Genomic DNA, 21,410 nt, shown 5'->3' with positions numbered 1-21,410 from the left:
TGATGAATTGTTTTACTTTTGAAAACTCAAAGCTCAGTTTGTGTCAAAATTTAAAATAATTTTGAAACAAGACTGTCAAAATGTCTCAAGCTTCATGCTGAATGTCGTCGGCTAGCGCCAGCTAGCTAGCTGTTTCGACCGTCTTTCTTGGTTTCAACGCGGTGTTTCTGCTGTTGAGGCTCTGAGAATGGCATCAAAGGTTGGTTGACGTTGAAGGCTCGTTGGGTTCTGGTCTGGTATGAAAGAGTACTGTTCCAATGACTAAGTGTTCACTGTTGTGGGTCTTACCGTAGTTGTAAGCCGGCGTAAACACGGTAAACTGTCATGACTGTAGGCCGCTTAAACAAGCTTGACAACTTCAGACAAGGTCCCATTCTTTCACACGTTACATGCCTTTCCTGTCTATGCACAGGCATGATGGAGCATGTAACTGTGGGATATTTTTTTGTGACAATTCAATCCACGAATCCTTCAAAGTTCAAAGGTGTTATTTCCTCAGGCCTACATTTGGGCCTAGCCTGTTTATAATTTGTTGGAAAGTTGAAAGATACATGTGTATATGCACAAGCCTATCAGACATCACTTGACAAACCTGTGAGACTGGTCTCAAAAATTGCTTTGATATTTTGCCTGCTAAATTTGACTCTTTTGTACACGCTAGGCCTTCTGTTAGTTCTGGAAACCAAAAGGTACCCCCCTTTTGGTCTCAAGAAGTTCATCACTGCTTATGGCTAATATTTAAACATTGCCACTGTAGGGACAAATTAATGATGTCCGTATGAACTTGTTACGCCCCAACTATAGCGTAAGTCCCAACTATAGTTGGGCCCGTCCCAATTAGAGTGCTACAGTTGGGCCGGCCCAATCACAGCAGAGAGGTCCTGTGTGCATGATGTGCCCACTATGTGCCAAAGTCATATTGTTTACAAATGTCATGTCATTGGTCATAGGGCTAGATGAACAGATGAAGTGCCACATTTTATATGAATTATATGAAAAGTGTGAGACACATTGACTTGGATAATGTTGAGACATTTGCCATAGACATAGGTCAACAATAGTTGGGCCAGCCCAACTGCAGCACTACAGTTGGGACTGTCCCAACTATAGTTGGGACTTATGCTATAGTTGGGGTGTAACAAACTCGTCCCCATCATGCCTACAGCATACATGTACATGTAGGCTTGTGTATTCACTAAGCTTTCCTACAATCGCGACAATTACTGCTGAATCCTGCAATTATGAAATCGACCAATGAAAACTTCTCAAAGTGGACACATTGTGGTATGTCAACCCTTCCTCGGAAGTTACAATGCTGTGATACCATACTGAATTCCCCCTGCTCAGTGCTGAAAGTGAGTGAGCATGTGGCTCAGCATTTATCAAGTTGGCCTTAATCATTTTGATTTGATCTGATTGTTCATCAGCTTACGAAACTTGTTGTTCCAGCCATTTTTATCAGAGGAGGGCAATGTCTTTTTATTACGAACTTGTAGGTTATAAAGAAATGAACAAACATTCTGTACTGAATAATTATTCACTTATGGAACAAACACCCATGTTTCAAATCGAAAGACACTTAATCTGTTGCATGCAGCCTAATATATACATGTAGGTCATCAATATTACTGTACAGTCACAAAAAAAGATAAACGTTTTCAATTAGATCCAGATCTAGAAATCTTCTTAGTTTCAAACAGTTTTTTGCTCAATATGCAAAATAATTTTTTCGAAAAATTTATTTATTTTTTTCTGATCATCCAACAGCTAATTTAGCGCCAATTACAAGATGATAATGATTGAAGAAGACAATAAAGAAATGTTCAGTTTTAGAGTTGGGAGGAAATCCTGGATAAATGTTTCACCATAGACTCAGGTAGGGACTGAAAACCCAGTCCACAGTCGAGTAGGGAAATGAACCCAGGCCTTCAAAGGTGGAAGGCAAGGAAAGAAACACTATGCCAACCTGACTTGCCAAATTTGAATTTGAAGGGTGAAGCTGAGTTGGAAGGTGCCAAAGCGAGGCGAGACAGTGGACGAAGAAAGAAAGCCAAAGAAGATGGAGATGGAATAAGAGGGGGCGGAGCTGAGAATAAGACGGGAGGAGGAGGATCATGGGCTTGGAAGACTAAGACCGAGAATGCCAAGAAAGTAGAGGCACTCCGAGAAATTGAACAACTGGAGCAAAAGTATAACATTGATTGTCTTGTCATTATCTAGTGCATTCCTCTAATTTCATGTGCTCTGTAAACCTTATTAGATGCGATGAATTCATCTTCACGTTGGATTGACACTGCCTGTGTTAGTGTTTGTTCCTGAGGCAAATTGTGCAATGTTCATTACTGCTGTCTTGGCCTTTAACAACTTCGCTCTCTATTTTAAAAAAGGAACCACTTCGGCTTGTGTTAATGTTGTGTACTTCCGCATAGTAAACCTGAGTACAACATCTTGATTGAGCTAATTGCCTATGCTCACTCTTGAAATCTTTCACATGTACTCAAACCAGAGACAATTAAAGCTGCACTCTTGTTGCATGTAAGCTCATCAAGTTTCCAGAAGTAAAATTCCAGTTTTGTTCTGCACTTAATGTCTTAACACACTTCAAATTATCTCTTATTCATGGCATTGTAAGGACAGTAATAAGATGACTTTATAGTAACATATTTATTGAAAAACCCAGAGTATATGTAGTTGCCATGGCTATTCAAAACTTCAAATAGCACGTGTGGAACCAGCGTCCCTGGTTAAACCCGAGTCCCAAGATTTATACATGGGCAAGTGTGGATGCAAAGTGGAGTCTGAATAGCCGACAGTAAACAGTTTCATCTTTAGATGGCTTTCAGATAATATATTTCATGAATTGAATCAGGATCAATAACCTGGACCGGGAGAAGGGAATCCATCTATACAACAAGCGCAGTGATTTCCGCAAGTTGTTCTGCTCACTGGAGGAACAAGAACTCAAGCTGAACTCAGACAGGAAAACTGAAAGTAAAACCTCTCATTTTTCATTGAGAACACCACACTTATTTCAAGAAATAGGGTTGATGTTGTTTTCATCTAATCTTCCGTCTTTTACTGTGAGTCTGAGGTACAGTAGATGTCAGCATCTGCATAAACAGTGAACGATGAAGTTATCAGGAAATAACCAAATCTGATATGCTAATCTTGTCTACGTACATAAAGTAACATGAGCAGAACACTGGGTAACACAGAGCAGTACTTAGGAAAACTCACATCATAAAGGGAACTTATACATGTACATGTACTTGCTTGCAATTGACATGTAATCATTCACATGACAGAACTTAAACTACAGCAACAATTGAAGAAGATCCGTGGTAGTGTGACCAAGTTCCAACGAGAACTACGCAATGTCAAACCAACACCTGAATGTAAGTTGAATTCAAAATACTACTTGTGACAATGACATCACCAAAGGGGGGGGAAGAAGTAAATTGAAATGCAGTCCTTTTTTTTAGGAAAAAAGAAGATATATCCATGGTTCCACCGCAAACCTATCTAGTTTGCTTGTCACCTCCACCATGAAAAGCTTCAACTTTCATCCAAATGCAATCCTTTCGAAATGCATGCAGAAACAATCAGTTGAAGGTGCTAAGTTTGGCGAGTTAAAAAAATCTGAAAGAAGAAATGCTGCTTGTCAACTGTGAAAGATATTTGCCAAACCTGTGCCATGTCGTAGGGAATAATTGTTAATCACACTTCATTAAGAAACATTAGAAAGAACAGAGCTACAAATCAAAAATGAAATATTCTGGAAATTGCTCAATGACTGGAGTAGAGATACTTGTACGTGTAACTTTAAAGTTAGAAAGCTCTGATATACAACACCTGGAAGAATCTGTCTTCAATGCATGGATATGGTGTCGTCTGTTTCCTTTTTTAGTTGTTGAGAAACTGAAGGAGATGATGGAGATGATAGAATCTGTCCTTAATGATTTCAAAGAACAGCAGAAACAAATGTAAGTCTGTCATCAGTCGTCCGGTACAGATTGTTTCCATTTCACTAGTGGGGTCTAGGTGTATTAACTTAGTAAAAAAACTAATGAAATCTTAACACGCATTTATATGTAGATTCGAGTGTTTTCACAATATCTTTAGGTTATATGCCAAAATATGTTCTTTTGCCTCATGATTCTTGTTTCGTTGCTTGATGTTATGGCCTATCTAGCTATGAAGATCTGATGCGTGAAGAGCAGATGTTGAATCAAGAGGTGACTGCACTTGAGAAACGTCTGGAGTCATGGGCACAGGCACCACCCATCACCATAGAAACTAAGACATCTAAACCGAAACCAGTATCATCAGCGAGGAATGTCATGGCTGATCTACCTCCAGAGGTGTCAGCATTTGAAGTAAGGAGGTCAACCGGGTAGTTTAAGAACCAAAATAAAATGAAACAGTTCTTAGGGGATAGAAAGAGGTATTTGAAGGTAACTAGTTTAGGAGTAAACAAATACATGTAAATAAGTACATTTCTTGTTTACATTTTGACATTTCTACCGTTCCTGTATTTTGAAATAGATTTAGTTGTACAGCAAGAACTTCAGACCTATTTCTCTGACCTCATTACTGTGCAATCTATTGGAGTACATCACCTCCATGTATCATGTTATGGACCACCTGGATTGGCTCAATCTCCTCACAGATGTTCAACATTGATTTTGAAAATCACCGTCATGTGAATTTATCAATGATTTTGCTTAGTTTCTAAACTTTCAAGGACAATGGATCTTATTTTACTGGACTTCAGCAAAGCTTTTGACAAAGTCCCACATCAGAGACTCACGTTCAAACTAGACTACTTAGACATCAGAGGATCACTTCACACACACCTGGATCAAGAAATTCATGACTCACCGTTATCAAAGGGTCATGCTTGAAGGATCATTCTCATCTAGTGCACCTGTTGTATCCAGCGTTCCCCAAGGCACAGTCCTTGAACCCTTGCTTGTTGTTTTTAATTAACCCTAACAGTCCTCAATCCTTCACCTGTTGGAGGACTGAGGACTGTTAGGGTTAATATCACCCTCCTAATTAAGTTTTTGCATACTGCCAACACCATGCCTATGCATTTATAACCCTCTTGAGGGTGTTTGTGCAGTATGAAGCAGAACATTTACATGATGAAAAAAGTTTTTTAAAAAGTCAGTAGTCAAGGGTAATAAAATCCTGACAATACAATTAAAGTTTGGAAAGTTGCCCTTTGAATTACTGCAAGGCATTATTTCAAGGTTGGGGTAATTTTATTTAATCTATTTCACACGTCACTGTTATGTAGGTCTATGGAAGTTTTGTTCCCATATTTTTAATTAATCTCTATATTTAAGAGACAGATGCATGGATTAGATCTTAATGTTAGACATCCTGTATCCTAACAGTCTATCTATGTCATCAACCTGTTCTTCTCACTGATTTTTAAGCATAGTGTGAAACAGGTTATAATGTATGTAGGATTTCAAAGGGAGTAACTTTGGATCAGTTTGAACATGTGTTGATTGAACCTTGCGATATTTGATCAATGACCTTTCTATGACCTTGAACTCAGAATGCCTTGTAACAAAATGAATAGGAATGCTGCAGCTTGTGTGGTCTTTATAAGTTAAATTTTTTTTTATTTGACTGAAGAGCCAAACTGATTCATTGATCAAATTCATCCTCATGACAAGAAGCTTCTATGAAATGTTTGAGGCCTGTTGTTTCATTTTCTGCGGACTGTTCCATTTTCTTCAAAGACTGTGAGCTTTGATGTAAGTGCAACCTTCCATTTTCCTTGCTGTTTATTTGCACTGATGCAGCCAATCATTTTTCCCCTGGATCTTGAATTAGCAGTTTTGGCCTGTAGACAATCTTGAAGTTGTACTGTTGTCCTTGCTGCAAGTATTTTATCTAGTTTTTGCCAGGAAACAGTAAGATTTTTTGCGTTTTAATTTCTTGATCACAGAGGTTTTTGCTGCAGACAGGAGGCCACAGAGGAGGTTGGGATGAGTATGACCATGGCACCTTCCTCAGAATCAGGAATAAATTCAAGGTTAGATACACAAAAGAAATCTATGGGAACAGCTGTATCTCTTGGTGTACGAGCCAGATAGGTGTGTGTGTGCATCTATAGATTCAAGTAAAGTTAAACAAAGTTTTGAACAAATTTGTGTTGTTTCCTTTTGACAGGAATGACCCCCCTACCTTCAATGATAAAAGCAGCCATTTCCATGTGTATGTTATCTGTCTAATTAATGTATTGAAGGTAGATCACCAATTTCTTTGACAAACTGCCAGAGTTTTGAAGGGGTTACTTGGTGATCAGCAGTACACAAGAACATGTACTTTGACTGCAATTTTGTATTTAGAATAGACACAGTCATTTGTTAAATTTTCAGCATTACATAAGAATTAAGTCAGAGTGATGCTTTTTGCAAAGTAATGACCAAATGGCCTATGGTTTAACAGCATAAATATGCATGAATGCCAACAGTCAACAGTCACTCTCGTGCATGTGTTTTCTACACGGAACACAAATATGCATGGGTTCAATGTGCATACGGTTGGTTGCTGGCACAAAATGACTCAGGGTCTTTTGGGCAGTCCTCTTCACTGCAGTTGGTTTACTGCACAATTCTGCACATGAAACAGTGAGGCACAGTTATTTGACACTGCAAGCTGATATTCCTGTGAGGGATAGTTGGGGCAGTGCACAGTATCAAACAGGTGTGCATCTTTGTGCAGCTGATTAATTGACCCAAAGAGTGACTTCAGCATAGGAGGGCAATAATGCCACTGATAAGTTGGATATCTGTATTGGTCACTCTGAATACTTATGAAAGTCACATCTGGTTATCATTTAACCTGATCTGAATCGGTGTGATACTAATAATTGTCATTTATATTGCGATACTTTCTCAGAATTTGCTCTTTTGTGCGCCCGTCCAAATCTATCGATTTGTGATCATCTGTAGTAGAAGAGCTTATTGTTTGCTTTTATCAGGGCAGGGCTACCTTTCTAGACGAGGCAGCTACCTCTATCCCAGGTCGTAACATCACTGACGTACGACAACATGAAAACTGGTACCAGGAGTACATGTCTATGATAGAGAAGAAGAAAGATGCTATACAGAAATGGAAGATCATCAAAGAGGTAAACACCAACAAATGTCCAAAACCAGTTGTACTTTCAAGGAACATTGAATTGCATATGCATCTTTCACTTCTGTTCTTTCATGCTGCGATATTTATGTTCATCCACATTAGTGGTAATTGAAAAGCAAAAGGTGCCCAGAGTTGTTGTTGAAAGGAGGTTCATTGGGCAACCAGAATGGTAGATATTGCTTCTGCTGAAGACCCCAGATACTTGAGGAATCCTTAGTTTTACTGTGGAGAATATTATCATGAGAACCCTTCACTGATAATCCCTTGCCTTAAGGCTCAGAAGGATGAGTTCTTAACTCAAGTTGCTTTGGATGACGATGAGAAGAAACAAGAAGAACAACGGAAGGCACAACTCAGAGCTCACAGATTGGAAGACGAGAGACGAGAACAGGCTGACAAATTGAATGCATGGAAGGTGAGAGGTCCTTTAGCTTGTGTCAAATAACCATCCATGTTTCTTAAGCCTCTCACGAATCAGTAACATTTAGAAAACTGTTTGACTTGATTATTTAAGTTTACTTGAATAGATTGCAATTGTACCATTCATCCAGTTTGTGTTCATTAAGTCTGCCAATGATTTGTATCTGTTGACAGGTCCAGAAGGAACTGATGAAGGCCAAAGAGGAAGAGAAACAAATGGAGGTAGAGATGAGAAAAGCTAAGGAACATGAAAAGCAGAGGCAAAGACAGGTGAGGAATTCAAGGGTGTGGCTGGTATTACCTTGCCCTGGAGGGTAAAGGAAAGGTCACGTTCTTCTTCAGTGGCCTTGTTTTTTGCCTTGAGATGGGAAACACGGGTAAAAAGTCATAGGGTGTGGCTATTTGCAACTCCAAATCCAGGGCCAACATTATAAGAATACATAACGGGGACAGGTAGGAGATATTCGTGGCATGTTCTTTTACATAATGGGGACAGGTAGGAGATATTCATGGCATGTTCTTTTACATAATGGGTGAAGGTAGGAGATATTCATGGCATGTTCTTTTACATAATGGGGACAGATAGGAGATATTCACGGCATGTTCTTTTACATAATGGGGACAGGTAGGAGATATTCATGGCATGTTCTTTTACATAATGGGGACAGGTAGGAGATATTCATGGCATGTTCTTTTACATAATGGGGACAGGTAGGAGATATTCATGGCATGTTCTTTTACATAATGGGGACAGGTAGGAGGTATTCATGGCATGCTCTTTTACATAATGGGGACAGGTAGGAGGTATTCATGGCATGTTCTTTTACATAATGGGGACAGGTAGGAGATATTCATGGCATGTTCTTTTACATAATGGGGACAGGTAGGAGATATTCATGGCATGTTCTTTTACATACTGAATTTAATATTTAATTTGTTGAATCTTAAATTGTGTCTTGAAACTCTATTTTCCAAGATTTGTTTTCCTTCACGGTACAATCTATCACTGTGCAGTGAACCAACAGCACCATCTTTGTTCTTGAAACTTAAGGGATTTCATGTTTTAGTTGTTAGGCTAGTTGTTGGATGTACCTTCAATCTTGCAAAATGATCTCAAACCTCATGGTGGATTTTAAAGGGGCTAGTCTAGGTAAATGTCTTGTAGTGATACTACTGATGTTCAGTTGTAACAGTGACAGCATTTGGGGATTCCTGTTTGATTAGCATGATGTCAGGAATCGTGTTCAAGAGTATCTGCAGCAGAAACAAGAAGAAGAGACTTTGCAGAGGCTTGAGGCGGAGTCAAAGAAAGCAGTGGAGGAGGAAGAGAAGAGAATTATGGGTCGAGAAGAAAGAGCAAGGTTTCAAGAGAGAGATCAACGGAAGCTTGAGGAGAGACTAGCTAAAGAGAAAGCTAAGGAAGAAGAAGAGAGGAGAAAGAGTAGGAGACTAGCAAAGTTGAAGGGTCAGGTATGGAGGACAGATCTGCCTTTTTCCTCAATTCAGAATGAATTGACAGTAAAAAAATTAATTTAATATTCTCACCTGCTAAGAACAGTGCCTTTTTGCTTTTGAGAAAGATTCTGCTAGGATTGAAACTTCAGGCCATCCATTTTGTGATTTTTAGTTTAGGTCATTGTAGTCAGCAAGTATTTTGCAGCAGTTTTGTGTTATGTATTCAGATTTATTTTAAAAAATCGTGTTAAAGGATTCCCCATTTCATACATGGGACTTTACATATTGACCCCCATGTAAAACTTAGGTTGAGATCAAAACGAGTTCTTATGCAAAACCTATACATTGCAAACAGTGAATAAAATTGTTCTATGCACTAGATAAATGATGAGATTCTTGAGAGACTTTACCTTGGCTGATTTGCAGTTGACTTGACGATATTTTCTTCAGGAAACAAGTATATACATGTCAAATGTCTTCATTAATGGCAAACAATATTGACTTGTTCTTGATAACAGTTGTGATATTAATCTTATTTTAATCGGATTTCCAATTTTTCCCGGCATTTTCGACATTCTGTACCATAGTTGTTATATTTCTGGGGTTTGTAAGGAACTTTTTCTTTTAAGAATACTTACCATGCCACCAGGATGCCACTGATGAGTATCATCCAGAGTGAATTCTTGTTCAGTAAGAGATGTTTGCATTTGAAATTTTAATCTTTGTAAGTAGTGTTGTGATAACAGTGTCCTTTTTCAAGATGTATTTTTTTTGGTGTCATTTTTGACCACAATATTTACAGGTGGAAGTTCAAGCCGAGAGAGATCCATCCAGACTCTATAGATTAACAGAAGGTTGGAAAGAACGAAAGAAGGACACCTCAGCATCATCTAATGGACCTGTCTTACATATGCCTCATAGGTAGGTTGTTTGCAGTATTTTGAGCTGAACTGATTTTTTCTTTCAAAGTGATGCGTGCCAGGAGAAATAACTTCACAGTTGTTGTTTTGGAACATTTGTGTTTCATTTAAAACAAGGAGAACACTTTTTATTTTTTGGACAGAGCTGTACCATCATGGCGAACCGGCTTATAGCATCTAGGAAAAACCAAGCACTCTGTGACTGAGAAATTACTTATATAAGGACAACATGGCTGGTGGAATGTACTCTCTCTCTGTAAGGTCACGTTCCATACAAGTATGCAAATGTCGTTTGTATGAGGGAATACCATCAAATGCGGTCAGAAGCAGCTCTAGCGACCTCTGCGATGGCCAGATCGTCTTGATGTCATGTTGCTGTCTTTGCTCTCAACTATTCCTTTGATGATTGTTTTTGAAGGCAGTTATGTCTGGTGGCATATCATTTTTCTGGTCACAGTATCAATCTGCAAGGTTTTCTAAACACCAAACTGCTATATTGCCCACTCGTTGGCATGCACTATGACATTTGATAATGGAAAACAAAGAGGTGAAATGAAATGCTGACAATTCAAATTCCCATCGTCAAGTGTGGTTAGACCTGACCATCATTAGATCCATTCCTTTGGTCAGCTCGATTAACCCCATTTCTGATTTCAGTTTTTATGAACTTTGAAGTACAATGTACTCTTAGTTTCTTTGCAGCTTGTCACAAGATGTGACAGAAAATGTGAAATGAAATGCCTCTGGTTTTATTCTGTGAAAGAATCTCACCACTTTGTACATGTTGCGACACAAAGATTTTTGATTTATAATTTGAAAATTGATGAAAAAGAGCCATAAAGTCAAAGGTCACGTGGCAATCTTCCCCAACCCTTGTATGTGCAGCCTGTTGTACCACCCTCTATAATTTTTGGAAAGAATGATTTGCGTTCTTTTCACAGATAAGATTTAACTTTAGAATTTTTCATAAATGCAGATTTTTCCCACCAATTAATTAAAAAAAAATTCATAAACTGCTAAACTCATGTTGGTCTGCTATTTAAATTTTAAGTTTTACCTAATCGCTACCTTCTTTTCCTTTTATCTGCATATGAGTACACCAAGTTCACTGGTCATTTATTTTAAAGTTTTTACCGAGAGATGTAATTTTTTGGCATATTTCTTTTAGAGGTCAGGCAGTTTTTTGAGATTTCATAAATGTGCTTGAAAATATTTTACAAAAGCCTTTTTCAGAGGTAATTTTCAAATAAGTGAGGCCCAGGCTATACGCTGTAGCTGCTGTGCCGAACTCAAATGATTCACTTTTTTAAAGTTCAGCATGGCTATAGCACGGCATTTAGTGTGATTCGGCTCGGCAAATTGAATTTGGCATGGCAAACCCTTTTAGCTTGACAGGGTATGCCGCACTATCGTCGCTTCGGATGACATTGGCACTGCTTTGTTTAAGGTCAGTATTTAGTGCAACTGCTGGGCTATTGCTTCATTGCTTATTTGAATCAAGTTTGGCATGGCAGTAGCACTGTGTCTAGTCTTGGCCTAAATGACCAAAAATGGAAAGTTACAAGTGTGCACATTTGCCTTCTATTTGAGTTTGCTATCCGAGATCAACTTCTCAGCTCTTTTGTACAATTTGTCAGTTATACATGTACATCCCACTTCACTTTGACCTCTAGGATGAGTACGGATAAACACAAGTGAAGTAGTTGAATTCTAAAGATCAGTTAATAGCCAAGAGTTTTATCCTGAACTGAATATTCTACCAAATCTAACTGAACTTGTCAAAGAAAATAACAGGGGCATTTTCAGTAACAGATGTACATGTATGTGTGCTCTGTCTAAAGTGTGGGTCAGTACATGTATCTTGTACTGAAATAAAATTCATAAAGAGTTTAGCTGCAATAGATTTTCATAAGGACTTGGGGCTACAGGTCAACCATTTACTCCATTTTAGCGACGTCAATTTGTTACATTAAAAAAAACTAGATGTTCTTGTTTATGTGTACATATTTATGCATTTAAAAATTGGATTTAAAGCAGTTTTTTAATTCTGATGAATGTCCATATCCAGGACACTTTGACTGTTTCTGTGGATTGGACGGCATCAAATGGATTGGTTGTTTTCCATGGAATTTTCTGTGATTGTGGCATCTTGAAAAATAGATTTGCAAATGGAATTAATTTTTCTAGGATTACAGCAATAAGTGGACTTTGACAAGTGACAATGCATATATACATGAACTTTCAAGTTTTGAATTAAGAGTTTCTCAAATAAGGCAAGTGGGAGAGTGCGCACTTTTTGTTTGTGAGTGCATTTTATGAATACGCAACTTCAACACATTGCAAGTTTGTGTTTGCTGAGATATGACGCATCTGGCTTGGAGAAGTCAAATTCTTAACTTTTGCTTAGAATTGAGATGTCCTGCACTGATCCAGTGCAAAACTAAAAGGCACTTTTTAATTCAAGGTTTGCACTTGAACTGTTGTAAATACACAACTACATTTACACATACAAAGTTGAGAGCATTTCACAAATTAAAGAATCACTGAAGATTCATTCTCAGTTTTGACTTGCCGACTAGTTCCTGATCAGTGTAGTGGAACAGTTGTTTTTTGCCCCAAAAGGCACTTGCATTAGGCCATTCAACAAGACCCCAAGATTATTTGAAATGTGTTTCGGCACGTTCTGTCATATTTTGTCTGATCAGCTGACGACAGTCTATGGCCAGATGCAATTGTACAAAAAGTTATCCAGCCATCAAAACAGCACATAATGAATACCACGACAAAATACAACATGTACAAATTTACCTGTACAGTTGTACCTGAAAATGTGACTAAAAGTAATGCAATGATGCACTTCAAACTAAAACTGACACCAAACTGTCCACAAAACCACAATATGGAACATGTGCTTATTTCCAATTAATGTTTATTTATTATATACAAAAGAATAACAGACAAGGACAATTTACAAAAATCATTAATTTTACATAATATGAAGACACGATTTTTTTCCACAAACATGTACAGTATTTGGAATTACCAATAATTTGAGTTGTCAAAAGTTGTGTGGGAAACTTTGACAGACAAGCTTTGATTGAAATGGGTTCCCAAGCTTCAGCTAAATGTGGCTTGCTGAATTGTAAAGTACAAGCTTAAGTGATACAGTGGAAGTTGGACTAGTTCCAAAAAGGCCGAGCTAATTTTCAGATGCATGGAATCCAAGCCCATTTTTCATATGTGAGAGTTATTGCTCCCAACTTTTCAATGTATTCTTGATGAGGGGCTTAAGTTTTTTATAAGTCTATTGTAAAGCTCTCATCAGAATTCGGATTGCACTTAAAACTATTTACATGTACATGCAGCGCTTACAATAGCCATGCAGAAAGGTTGGGTACAGGTGCTGTAGGTGCTAGTGTATTTCTTAAGGCAAGGATGAAATTCTTTAGCTCAAAGGACCCTCATGCCATTGGAATAAAAAACCTGTACATGTACGTGAAGGCTTAAAATCACTTACAGGAACACTCAACTTTATATTTAATATTAAACTTTCAGCATTTTGAAACTACCGTCTTCTGAGGAAATGTCGAACTCCAGTTTGGGTTCTATCAATTATGGATCATAATGAAATATGTCGACATTTCTGCAGTGGCTATTAAGACTACAATCAATGGCTATTTACAGGCCCGTCTACTGAGTAGATCTTAAAAAGGTCAGTCCTGGTTGGCAAGGTCAGTAACGACCGATGATGTTAGTTGTTCGACGTTACTGATGCTCATGAACTTGCTGCTTGCATACTTCTTCCTGACAGCCTGAAAAAAAGCAACAGAAGAAGCTTTATTACAAATGGGTTGTAATGAATCCTGCAACTTTCACAACTAGAGATGCGAGTGACTACTTGTCACTTTGACGTGCTTGAAACAGAAAATGTGTTTCATAGTAGACATGGTTCTCAAACCATTTTAGGAAGTTTTAATTATTTCCGAGAGGAATTAGTACATGTATTAACCACTTGCCACCGAGGTTTCCGGTACCGGACATGTATGCTTTATACGTGTGGTGGGGTCTCCGAAATCGGACAAAGGGAACAGGGCCTTGTTTTGAAACAATATACCACGGTTTGGGGCATTTAGTGTGAGCGGATTACCACCGAGGACAAAAGCACTCCACCACCGCAGCAATGAGCCACACAGCACAGCTGCATACTAATCTGGCCCCTATTGAAAAGAGGTCAGCAGCGCACTGTGCCAGGTTCGTAAAAAAAGGAAGTTGCATGACACCGCACAATCTGGGTTCTTTTTAAAAGGCTGCAGGCCTGGCTGAAATACTCGGGCGTCAATAGATTTTTGTCCGTCGGACTAGAGTAGCCACCAGACAGTCATTTGTGTGGGTTTTAACGTCCTTAATTGAAATGAGTTTTTGAAGAATTTTGAAAACTGAAAATGTCCCGATTATGTGCACTGCACTTTTCAAACCACCCAACAGCAAGTGGTTCAGAGCAGATAAGCAGGGTGAAACTGAACCAATCATTTTTTCTGCCTTGGAGAAAGTTTCTATTTAGATCAAAACAGGTTTTTTTTCCCGATTTGAACGGATATTTGCCCTTTGAAATATTGGAGGGACTTGTACAACTCATATTTCAGCCAAATTCATGTTCCCACAATGGGCCCTGAGCTGGACCAAGAGAGGGCTCAATTTTCCTAGTCAATCGATGCTCCTTTAGTAGATACTGCACATCGCCGGTTAATGATCTACAATGAAATACAAACGTTGTAGTTGCATCGCTACCAACAAAATGAACACTCTCTAACATGGCTCTCTTCAACTCATGGGGGTGCTTCAGCTCAAGGTGGATAGTTTGTAAATCACTTCAGTGTTTGAAAGTTTATTTATGGTCTTTTTTCTCTCGTCCCTCCAAGATGCTTGCATCAGGACTTGCAGGATTTATTTGTATTCTTTGCAAGGCACACCCAGGACCTTTGTTGACAGAGGCAAACGCACCTGGTATTTGTTCTTGGGTGCATTGCAAAGGAGTGTGGCCATCTTCTTTACAATCGGGGTCAGGTGGTCTTCACAGTAGCAACTGTAGTGCACCAGAGTCTTAGTCTGAAATAGAAAAGATCAATTACATGAACACTATTATCAAATGATTAATGAATGTGCCTGCTAGTCTGGCATTTTGTATCATACAGTCAACCCTGTTACAACAAAGTTACAGTAACCAGACAAATGACTGTTATAACCAGGAAGTGGGGAACTCTAGCACTCCCACTAACATTTTTCAACCAATGAGGGTTTGTTTCTTCTCAAGGGGTATAGACAATACACTAGTTTGAGCAAGTTCCAGGCCGAGTTTATGTTGAACACTCAATGTGACGGACAAATCCTAAATGGAACTCAACATTACCATGCCTTTTAAGTTTTGATGGCATAAAGATGACACAAATTGACACAAGGAGATTTGTTAAACTTACCCACTCTGCGCCTGGTTCTAGAATCTTGGTTGATAAACACAGGGCGGCAGCAGCTATCTCTGACGGGTCATACTGAACAAAGCTGTACTCTGGTAGTGTTAACTCCATTATGTACTTGGCCAATGTGTGCTTCTGTCCATCAACCTGCATCAAGAGAATGATGGAAGAAACAATGTTCACTTTCAATGTTAACTAGGTCAAAACTCAACCTGCTTTGGGGAATTTCTGATGTGCAAGTTATTCTCCATAGGTGTCTCTTAAATGACCTCACTTCCTACAGGTTGCCACGTGCATCCACAATTTGCTTTCAAAACAGTTCAAACATGTTCTTTATGAAAGTATAATGTACATTTAGATTTAATAAAGAGTTGTAATAAAACACGTACATGTATATGGATAAACAGTGCGCGTGTATAGAACACTTGCACACTGTGCACACATTGGTGTCCCATGAGAGAAATCTGGGGATGCTGATGAACCCTTGCAGTTCTAAATACTTCATCTGTTGGATTGCAGGTTGTTATGGTTACCAGCCATAAGAGTCTCAATAAGTAGGTATTATCAGCTTGATAAACATGGTCCAGGATGTCCCCCTTTCAAAAGGGGGAAATGATTAAGAAATCTGTCACCCTAGACCCAATAAGATATGCTACAGACATACCCCACCAGCTTTGGAATTGCGTCTGAGGAAGTGAATGCAGAGAGGTTTGCCGAGATTGAAGTCAAGCTTCCTGAGGATATCGCATTCCATGGCACGGATCTGAGCCTTGCTGTAAGCGTTATCAGTAATGTAGACAAAGTCTCCAATCTCTGGTGGGTACATCTCCTCAAACTTGGCTGCAATCAGCATGGAGGTCACACCAACCAGTTGTAGTTTATTCTTGGATACAGACTGCACCTGTTGAAATAGAAACTTAAAAACTTGACATGCAGACCAAACAGATGTTGGTCATTGGACAAATAAGTGCATGAAGCACATATTGGTATTATGCACCAGGCACTGTTGAACATGCATGAAAGAACATATAGCTGGGCACTACTTACATGTATCAAAGGGAAAACTACTACAGTCAGATTTCATTAATAAGAGCACTGTTAAAACATTCTAATTAAACGCTGCCAAATTTTGAGGTCCCAATCCTTTGCTCTTCATTGTTCTCATTCCTGAGAATACAAGGTTCCTGTTGGGACAAGGTTATCTGCAAAGTCTGAAGAAAGTATTAAGCTTTGAGTATTTTGAAAATTTTGACACTGGAACACCACGCACAGCATCATATTCTAAGTCCACTCTCTTGAAATAGGAGAAGAATCGATCTTTGCCTTTTAAGTGACCGTAAGTTCACATACTTAAAGACTCACCTTCATAAATCGAAGTCCTACATTTTGGTAATACTAGTACTTGTAATACAAGTACTCGGATTTAAAACCCTTCAAGTCCTGAATTGAGGACTGATGAAGGCTGGTGGGGATCAAGGGATCAGGTACATACCTCAAGATATCTGTCAAGGATCTGGATGGTAAGGAAGAGCGTTTCCTGAAGGAGATGGAATCGGAGATGAACTTGGACCATCCAATCAACCAGGATTGTTCTCATTCGCTCTGTAATCTCCTGACTAGCCATGTAGTCTGTCCTTACTTTGAATACGCGCTGTGTGCAGGAATCAAGGTTAAGATAATTTAGTATACAAGAGGCCATAATTCCTATCAGACATGTGGATAAAAATACGACTGATTTGCATTATGGCTATTGTGATATGATCCTTCGACAAGGTTACATGAAAACATTGAGGCTTTAAATGATGTGTTCCTTGCGGCTCACGGACAGTGATAACCTAAAAGAAATTTCAAATGCCGGTTACCTCAAGATGTCTCATGTACTCGTAGATTTCATTGACATACTCGCTGCAAAGCTGTGGGTTACTATGGTCATCTTTGTCAATGTCATCAATGCCAATGTCAAGCAGGTTCTGTGAGAAAGCTTCCAAAGCGTGACTGACATCGCTCATGTCCATGGGCTCGGGGGACAGAACCTGGAATAAAGGTACAAAAAAGATTTTGCCATTCAGTGGAATCAAGATTTCAAGGCAGCATATATTTTTCAGATTGAAATTGGCATGGTTAAATTTCCTTGCTACCAGTCTTTATTAATGTTCACCACATTGCGAGACTTTCATAATTCGCAGTCGAGGGTGAACCAACTTTACCTTTTTAACAGGTTCCACACCGAGTCCAGCGACAGACTGTAGGGAACTGGTGGCCTTGGATTTCGTCATTCCTTTCTTCGGTTTAACATCCTGCAAAATCAACACAAGGAAAATATTACCCACTGTGTGATATAAAAAAAACAGAATTCAAAGCTTCTTTCCCATGAAACAAGTTTGAAATATGCAAAGGGTCGACAAAATTCAGTTTTACACCAAGTTCAAGAATGCAGTGAATGAGGGACTAAAAAGAACTTAAGATTGAAAAGCATCCAAGACAAATACCATCCAGTAAGACTTTCCAAAGGGACAGTTGACATTAATGACATGATCAACTTCAGGAATCAAGCATTGAATTGATGAATAACAAGCAACTTTGATCGAAATTTTATATTTGTTCTGTTAGACTGGCACGTGCCTGGTGGAAAGGCATTCTCTTTTTTAAGCACTTCCCCCCTCACAACCAACAATGCAAACAACTGCCCCCATTACGCTTTTTACCAGGCAGCAGACAAAATGGGCTATTCCACTTGATTTTCTTAAAGGGATACACTGAGATCTCTTTCTCTCCATAGACAATACCTTCTTCGCAACATCCTGTATGTTATTTCCTGCTACATTACTGATGGTCTCTAGAGCACCTCTTGTGCCTAATGTCGACTTGATACTCTTGGATGCTGCTCTGGTGACCATTTTCCCATTTATTCTGACATCAGCATTTTCACCATTTGGCATGCCCAGCTTGGCATTGCCAAGGATATTCTGTAAAAAGGAGTACAAAACTTCAATTTAATATTCTTCAAATATTTTTAGGGTATACATGTATTTGTTTAACCTGAAAGTCCTCAATCCTCCAATTTCAATACGATTGTACATGAGCAGTTGCTATTGTTACAGTTTGGACAGGTTTCTGTGTACTTTCTTGCACTAGTCAGGTGCACTTAAAACAGGAACCAGACCAGTCAGGGACTTTGTTTCCCTTTGAAAAAATCCTCCAGCGTTATGAATCTATCAAAGAAACATACAAGTATAGATGTGATCGGTGCGCAATTTGTGTCTCAAGCGTGCTATAAAGGCAGCTATTATGGTTAGCGTTCAAGCAGTAGAGGCACACATCACAACGTAGAACCTTTCCTTGCAATTAGCATATGGAGAAGTCCCAATATCCCTCTAAATGGGGACAATTTTTCAAGTGAGCTTGGTGATCCTACCATTGCTCTTGTCTTGGGATCCTTTTAATGCCTTAATTGGATTCAGTAGAGGGAAACACCCAAGGCTGTCGTTTAAGAAAATTCTACAGTTTACTTCTAGGATTGCAAGCAGGAGTCTGCGATGGCACAAAGGATGGAGGAAACAATTTTTCTGAAAATCAATTCTTTATGACAGTTAATCAAGTGACGTGGCATAAACTTCATAAAAACAATTCAAATAAGCATATATGAATGGAAAATATAGAATATATTGATAATAGCATGTGGATATTTTGACCTGCATGTACATGCAAGCCCACTTGGGAAAATTTCCCCGTTTAAGAAGACATTCTTTCAGGGGACTGTCTTTGTCCCCAAATAAAGAGACTTCTCTGAATACAGGGACAGCCCCCCAATGGTGACGTGTGCCTCTGGTAGTAGGCTCTACTGTTGACCGAGCAGGTATTCCCATTTGCTCAGAAGCATTGATCTCCATTCTCAAAAGCTTCCAGATGTGTCTCAATTATTGGGACAAGCACCAGTGAAGCTGGGAAAAGTAACTCGAGGCTAGAATTCCGGTACAACCTAGTAGTTTTGGGGGTCGTTTCAAAATCTGTTTTCTGGGATCCTAATTTTTCATGCTTTTACTTCTAAGTTAAGTCGGAATTAAATATCAACAGGGGAATTTAATAGGCCTACATGTAACTCTCGCCATGTACCACGAGGCAATACACAGTATGCCCTATAGGGGCTTAGCATGGCTAGGGTTAAATTCAATGACAATGAATGGAAAAGAACAAGGGGTCCAACTCGGGCTCCACCATGTCAACATAAAGATGCGTCTTCGTTCGGTCACGACAATAAGGGAACAATGTGCAAGTCCTCAATCCTGCCTGTAAACAGTCGAGAAACCTACAGACTCAGAAGGCCTACCTGCCATGCCTGCCTACTGTTTTAAATGGTCACACATGTACTTTCAGGAACGCTCAACTAAATAGTCATTCATTTATATCCTGAAGTACCCATGTATATCAGGAAAAAACAGACGTGTCCTTCCGTCTAGTAAAAGCACGTCAAGTTCTGCACAATCAACTTCAACAAGTTCAAAAAGAAAAACCACGGCTAAAAATAATATATAACTTTGAAACTTACCGTGGACCCTCTCACTCTAAGAGACATTTTTTAGGCAAGACAAGCCTCGGGATACGAATTCAAGCTTCTTGGAGAAGTCTCGAGCACTTTTTTCTGACTGTTAAATCTCTTCCGCCGGGGTTTTTAAATTCTCTTCCGTGCGTGTACTTCGTACAGCATCCCAATGTGAACTAACCGCATGCAAGGCGCACGTAAAGTACCTTTCGAACAGTCGCGGGGATAACGTGATTCGTCAGGTCACAACAACATCGGATGCTGATTGGTCAGTGTGGCGTGACACAACAGGTGCAAAAATGCAGGGCCTTGGATACAGGCAGGCGCTTCCATTTCAGACTGAGGGGTGGACATCTAAAAATAGGTTATTGCGCGGTTAGCAATCCTTTCGACAGGTAACTTATTATGAGTTATTACGTAACAAACTATAAGCAGTTGCGCATTCCGAGTACGGGGGGCGGGGAACTTGCTTGGCCTCATGTTTGGATTTGTCATAGAGAAAGGATAATGTTACTGATTAAAACAAAATGACATCATACGTAATCGCTGCACTTGTCACGTCAAGGATCGAGGCCGCCACAGAGCAGGCGGATCCTCAGCGCTGCGGTGTGGAGCGACTTACCAGCCAACCTCCCTCACGCATGCCCAACTTGGTTTTTTGTTTTAGTCATGGTTTTAACTGAAATCATGGAGGAATAAGAATGAAGCCGTCTTGGTGACTGTGGGGCCCCTCTTTAAGTTGCAAAAAGCGTGTCAAAATCTCCAAAATGTAGCCCAATTAAAGGCCATAAAATTTCCACATTTTCTGGCTCCCGGCCCCAATTTTTTTTTCGCCTGATTTCGTTCTGAATGTCCCTTTGCTTGTCACGAAGAAGAACTTTTGTACACAAAATTTACAAAGGTCCATCAACCAGCTCTGTCACAGTAGAAAATAACACCTTTACCGTCGTAAGAAACGATTCGGAATGGTAAAATAGCGTAGATATACATCATTGTCTTTCTTAACAGATTGCCTGGCCTTAGGAAACTTTGCTGAATCCCAAATGAAACTTTAACACTATGAGAACAAAACCCGGGATGAAAGCTAGATCGATGCACTAGCTGAGTTCATCTCCATTTTCTAAAGTGCTTGCCTTCACTTCGAGAAAACAACGGGGGGGGGAACGAGGGACTAAAATAAGTGGAATCCCCCCCCACCTCTTGAATGCTACAAAGAGCCGGCGAATGGGATAGAGGAGACAGAAATCTGTTTGTTACACTTCGGTGCTTTGTGAAATAATGACACTCTCCCGGTAGCGTGTAATACTACGTATCGGTGATAGGGTGATGACGGAGGGTGGCTGGAAACCGTGTGAACACTCAGTTGTCTCCCTCCCCCCAAGTTTGTTTCGTTGGATCTGTGCAGTTTTTCCGATGCTAGTATGATACCTAAATATTTTA

At 39.4% G+C, this 21,410-nt stretch overlaps 2 protein-coding genes across 2 annotated transcripts; one reads left to right on the top strand and one right to left on the bottom strand.

The window, feature by feature from the left end:
* The first annotated feature begins 73 nt into the window (after window positions 1-73).
* ccdc112 (coiled-coil domain containing 112) lies at window positions 74-12,519 on the top strand. The gene is made up of 13 exons (XM_087137295.1): window positions 74-199; window positions 1,993-2,189; window positions 2,870-2,991; window positions 3,306-3,395; window positions 3,908-3,983; window positions 4,193-4,376; window positions 5,966-6,052; window positions 7,004-7,153; window positions 7,439-7,579; window positions 7,759-7,854; window positions 8,809-9,054; window positions 9,842-9,960; window positions 10,103-12,519. Exons 1-13 carry the CDS (start codon window positions 188-190, stop codon window positions 10,131-10,133), a joined length of 1,551 nt encoding a protein of 516 aa, XP_086993421.1. The 5' UTR covers window positions 74-187; the 3' UTR covers window positions 10,134-12,519.
* Window positions 12,520-12,871: 352 nt separating this feature from the next.
* On the bottom strand, window positions 12,872-20,159 carry LOC110984714 (G2/mitotic-specific cyclin-B-like). The gene is made up of 9 exons (XM_022245149.2): window positions 19,977-20,159; window positions 18,217-18,396; window positions 17,638-17,727; window positions 17,293-17,463; window positions 16,923-17,081; window positions 16,095-16,331; window positions 15,434-15,577; window positions 14,961-15,065; window positions 12,872-13,771 (listed from the first exon to the last, which is right to left on the bottom strand). The coding sequence occupies exons 1-9, from the start codon at window positions 20,001-20,003 to the stop codon at window positions 13,673-13,675; spliced, it is 1,212 nt and encodes a 403-aa protein (XP_022100841.2). The 5' UTR covers window positions 20,004-20,159; the 3' UTR covers window positions 12,872-13,672.
* Between the last annotated feature and the right edge of the window lie 1,251 nt (window positions 20,160-21,410).

Source organism: Acanthaster planci, linkage group LG05 (assembly GCF_054643075.1).
Source record: "Acanthaster planci isolate LZ-2023a linkage group LG05, COTS_SCS, whole genome shotgun sequence".
NCBI lineage: Eukaryota > Metazoa > Echinodermata > Asteroidea > Valvatida > Acanthasteridae > Acanthaster > Acanthaster planci.
Note: the sequence above shows the minus strand (reverse complement) of the source record. Positions and strands in the feature narration are given on the sequence as shown.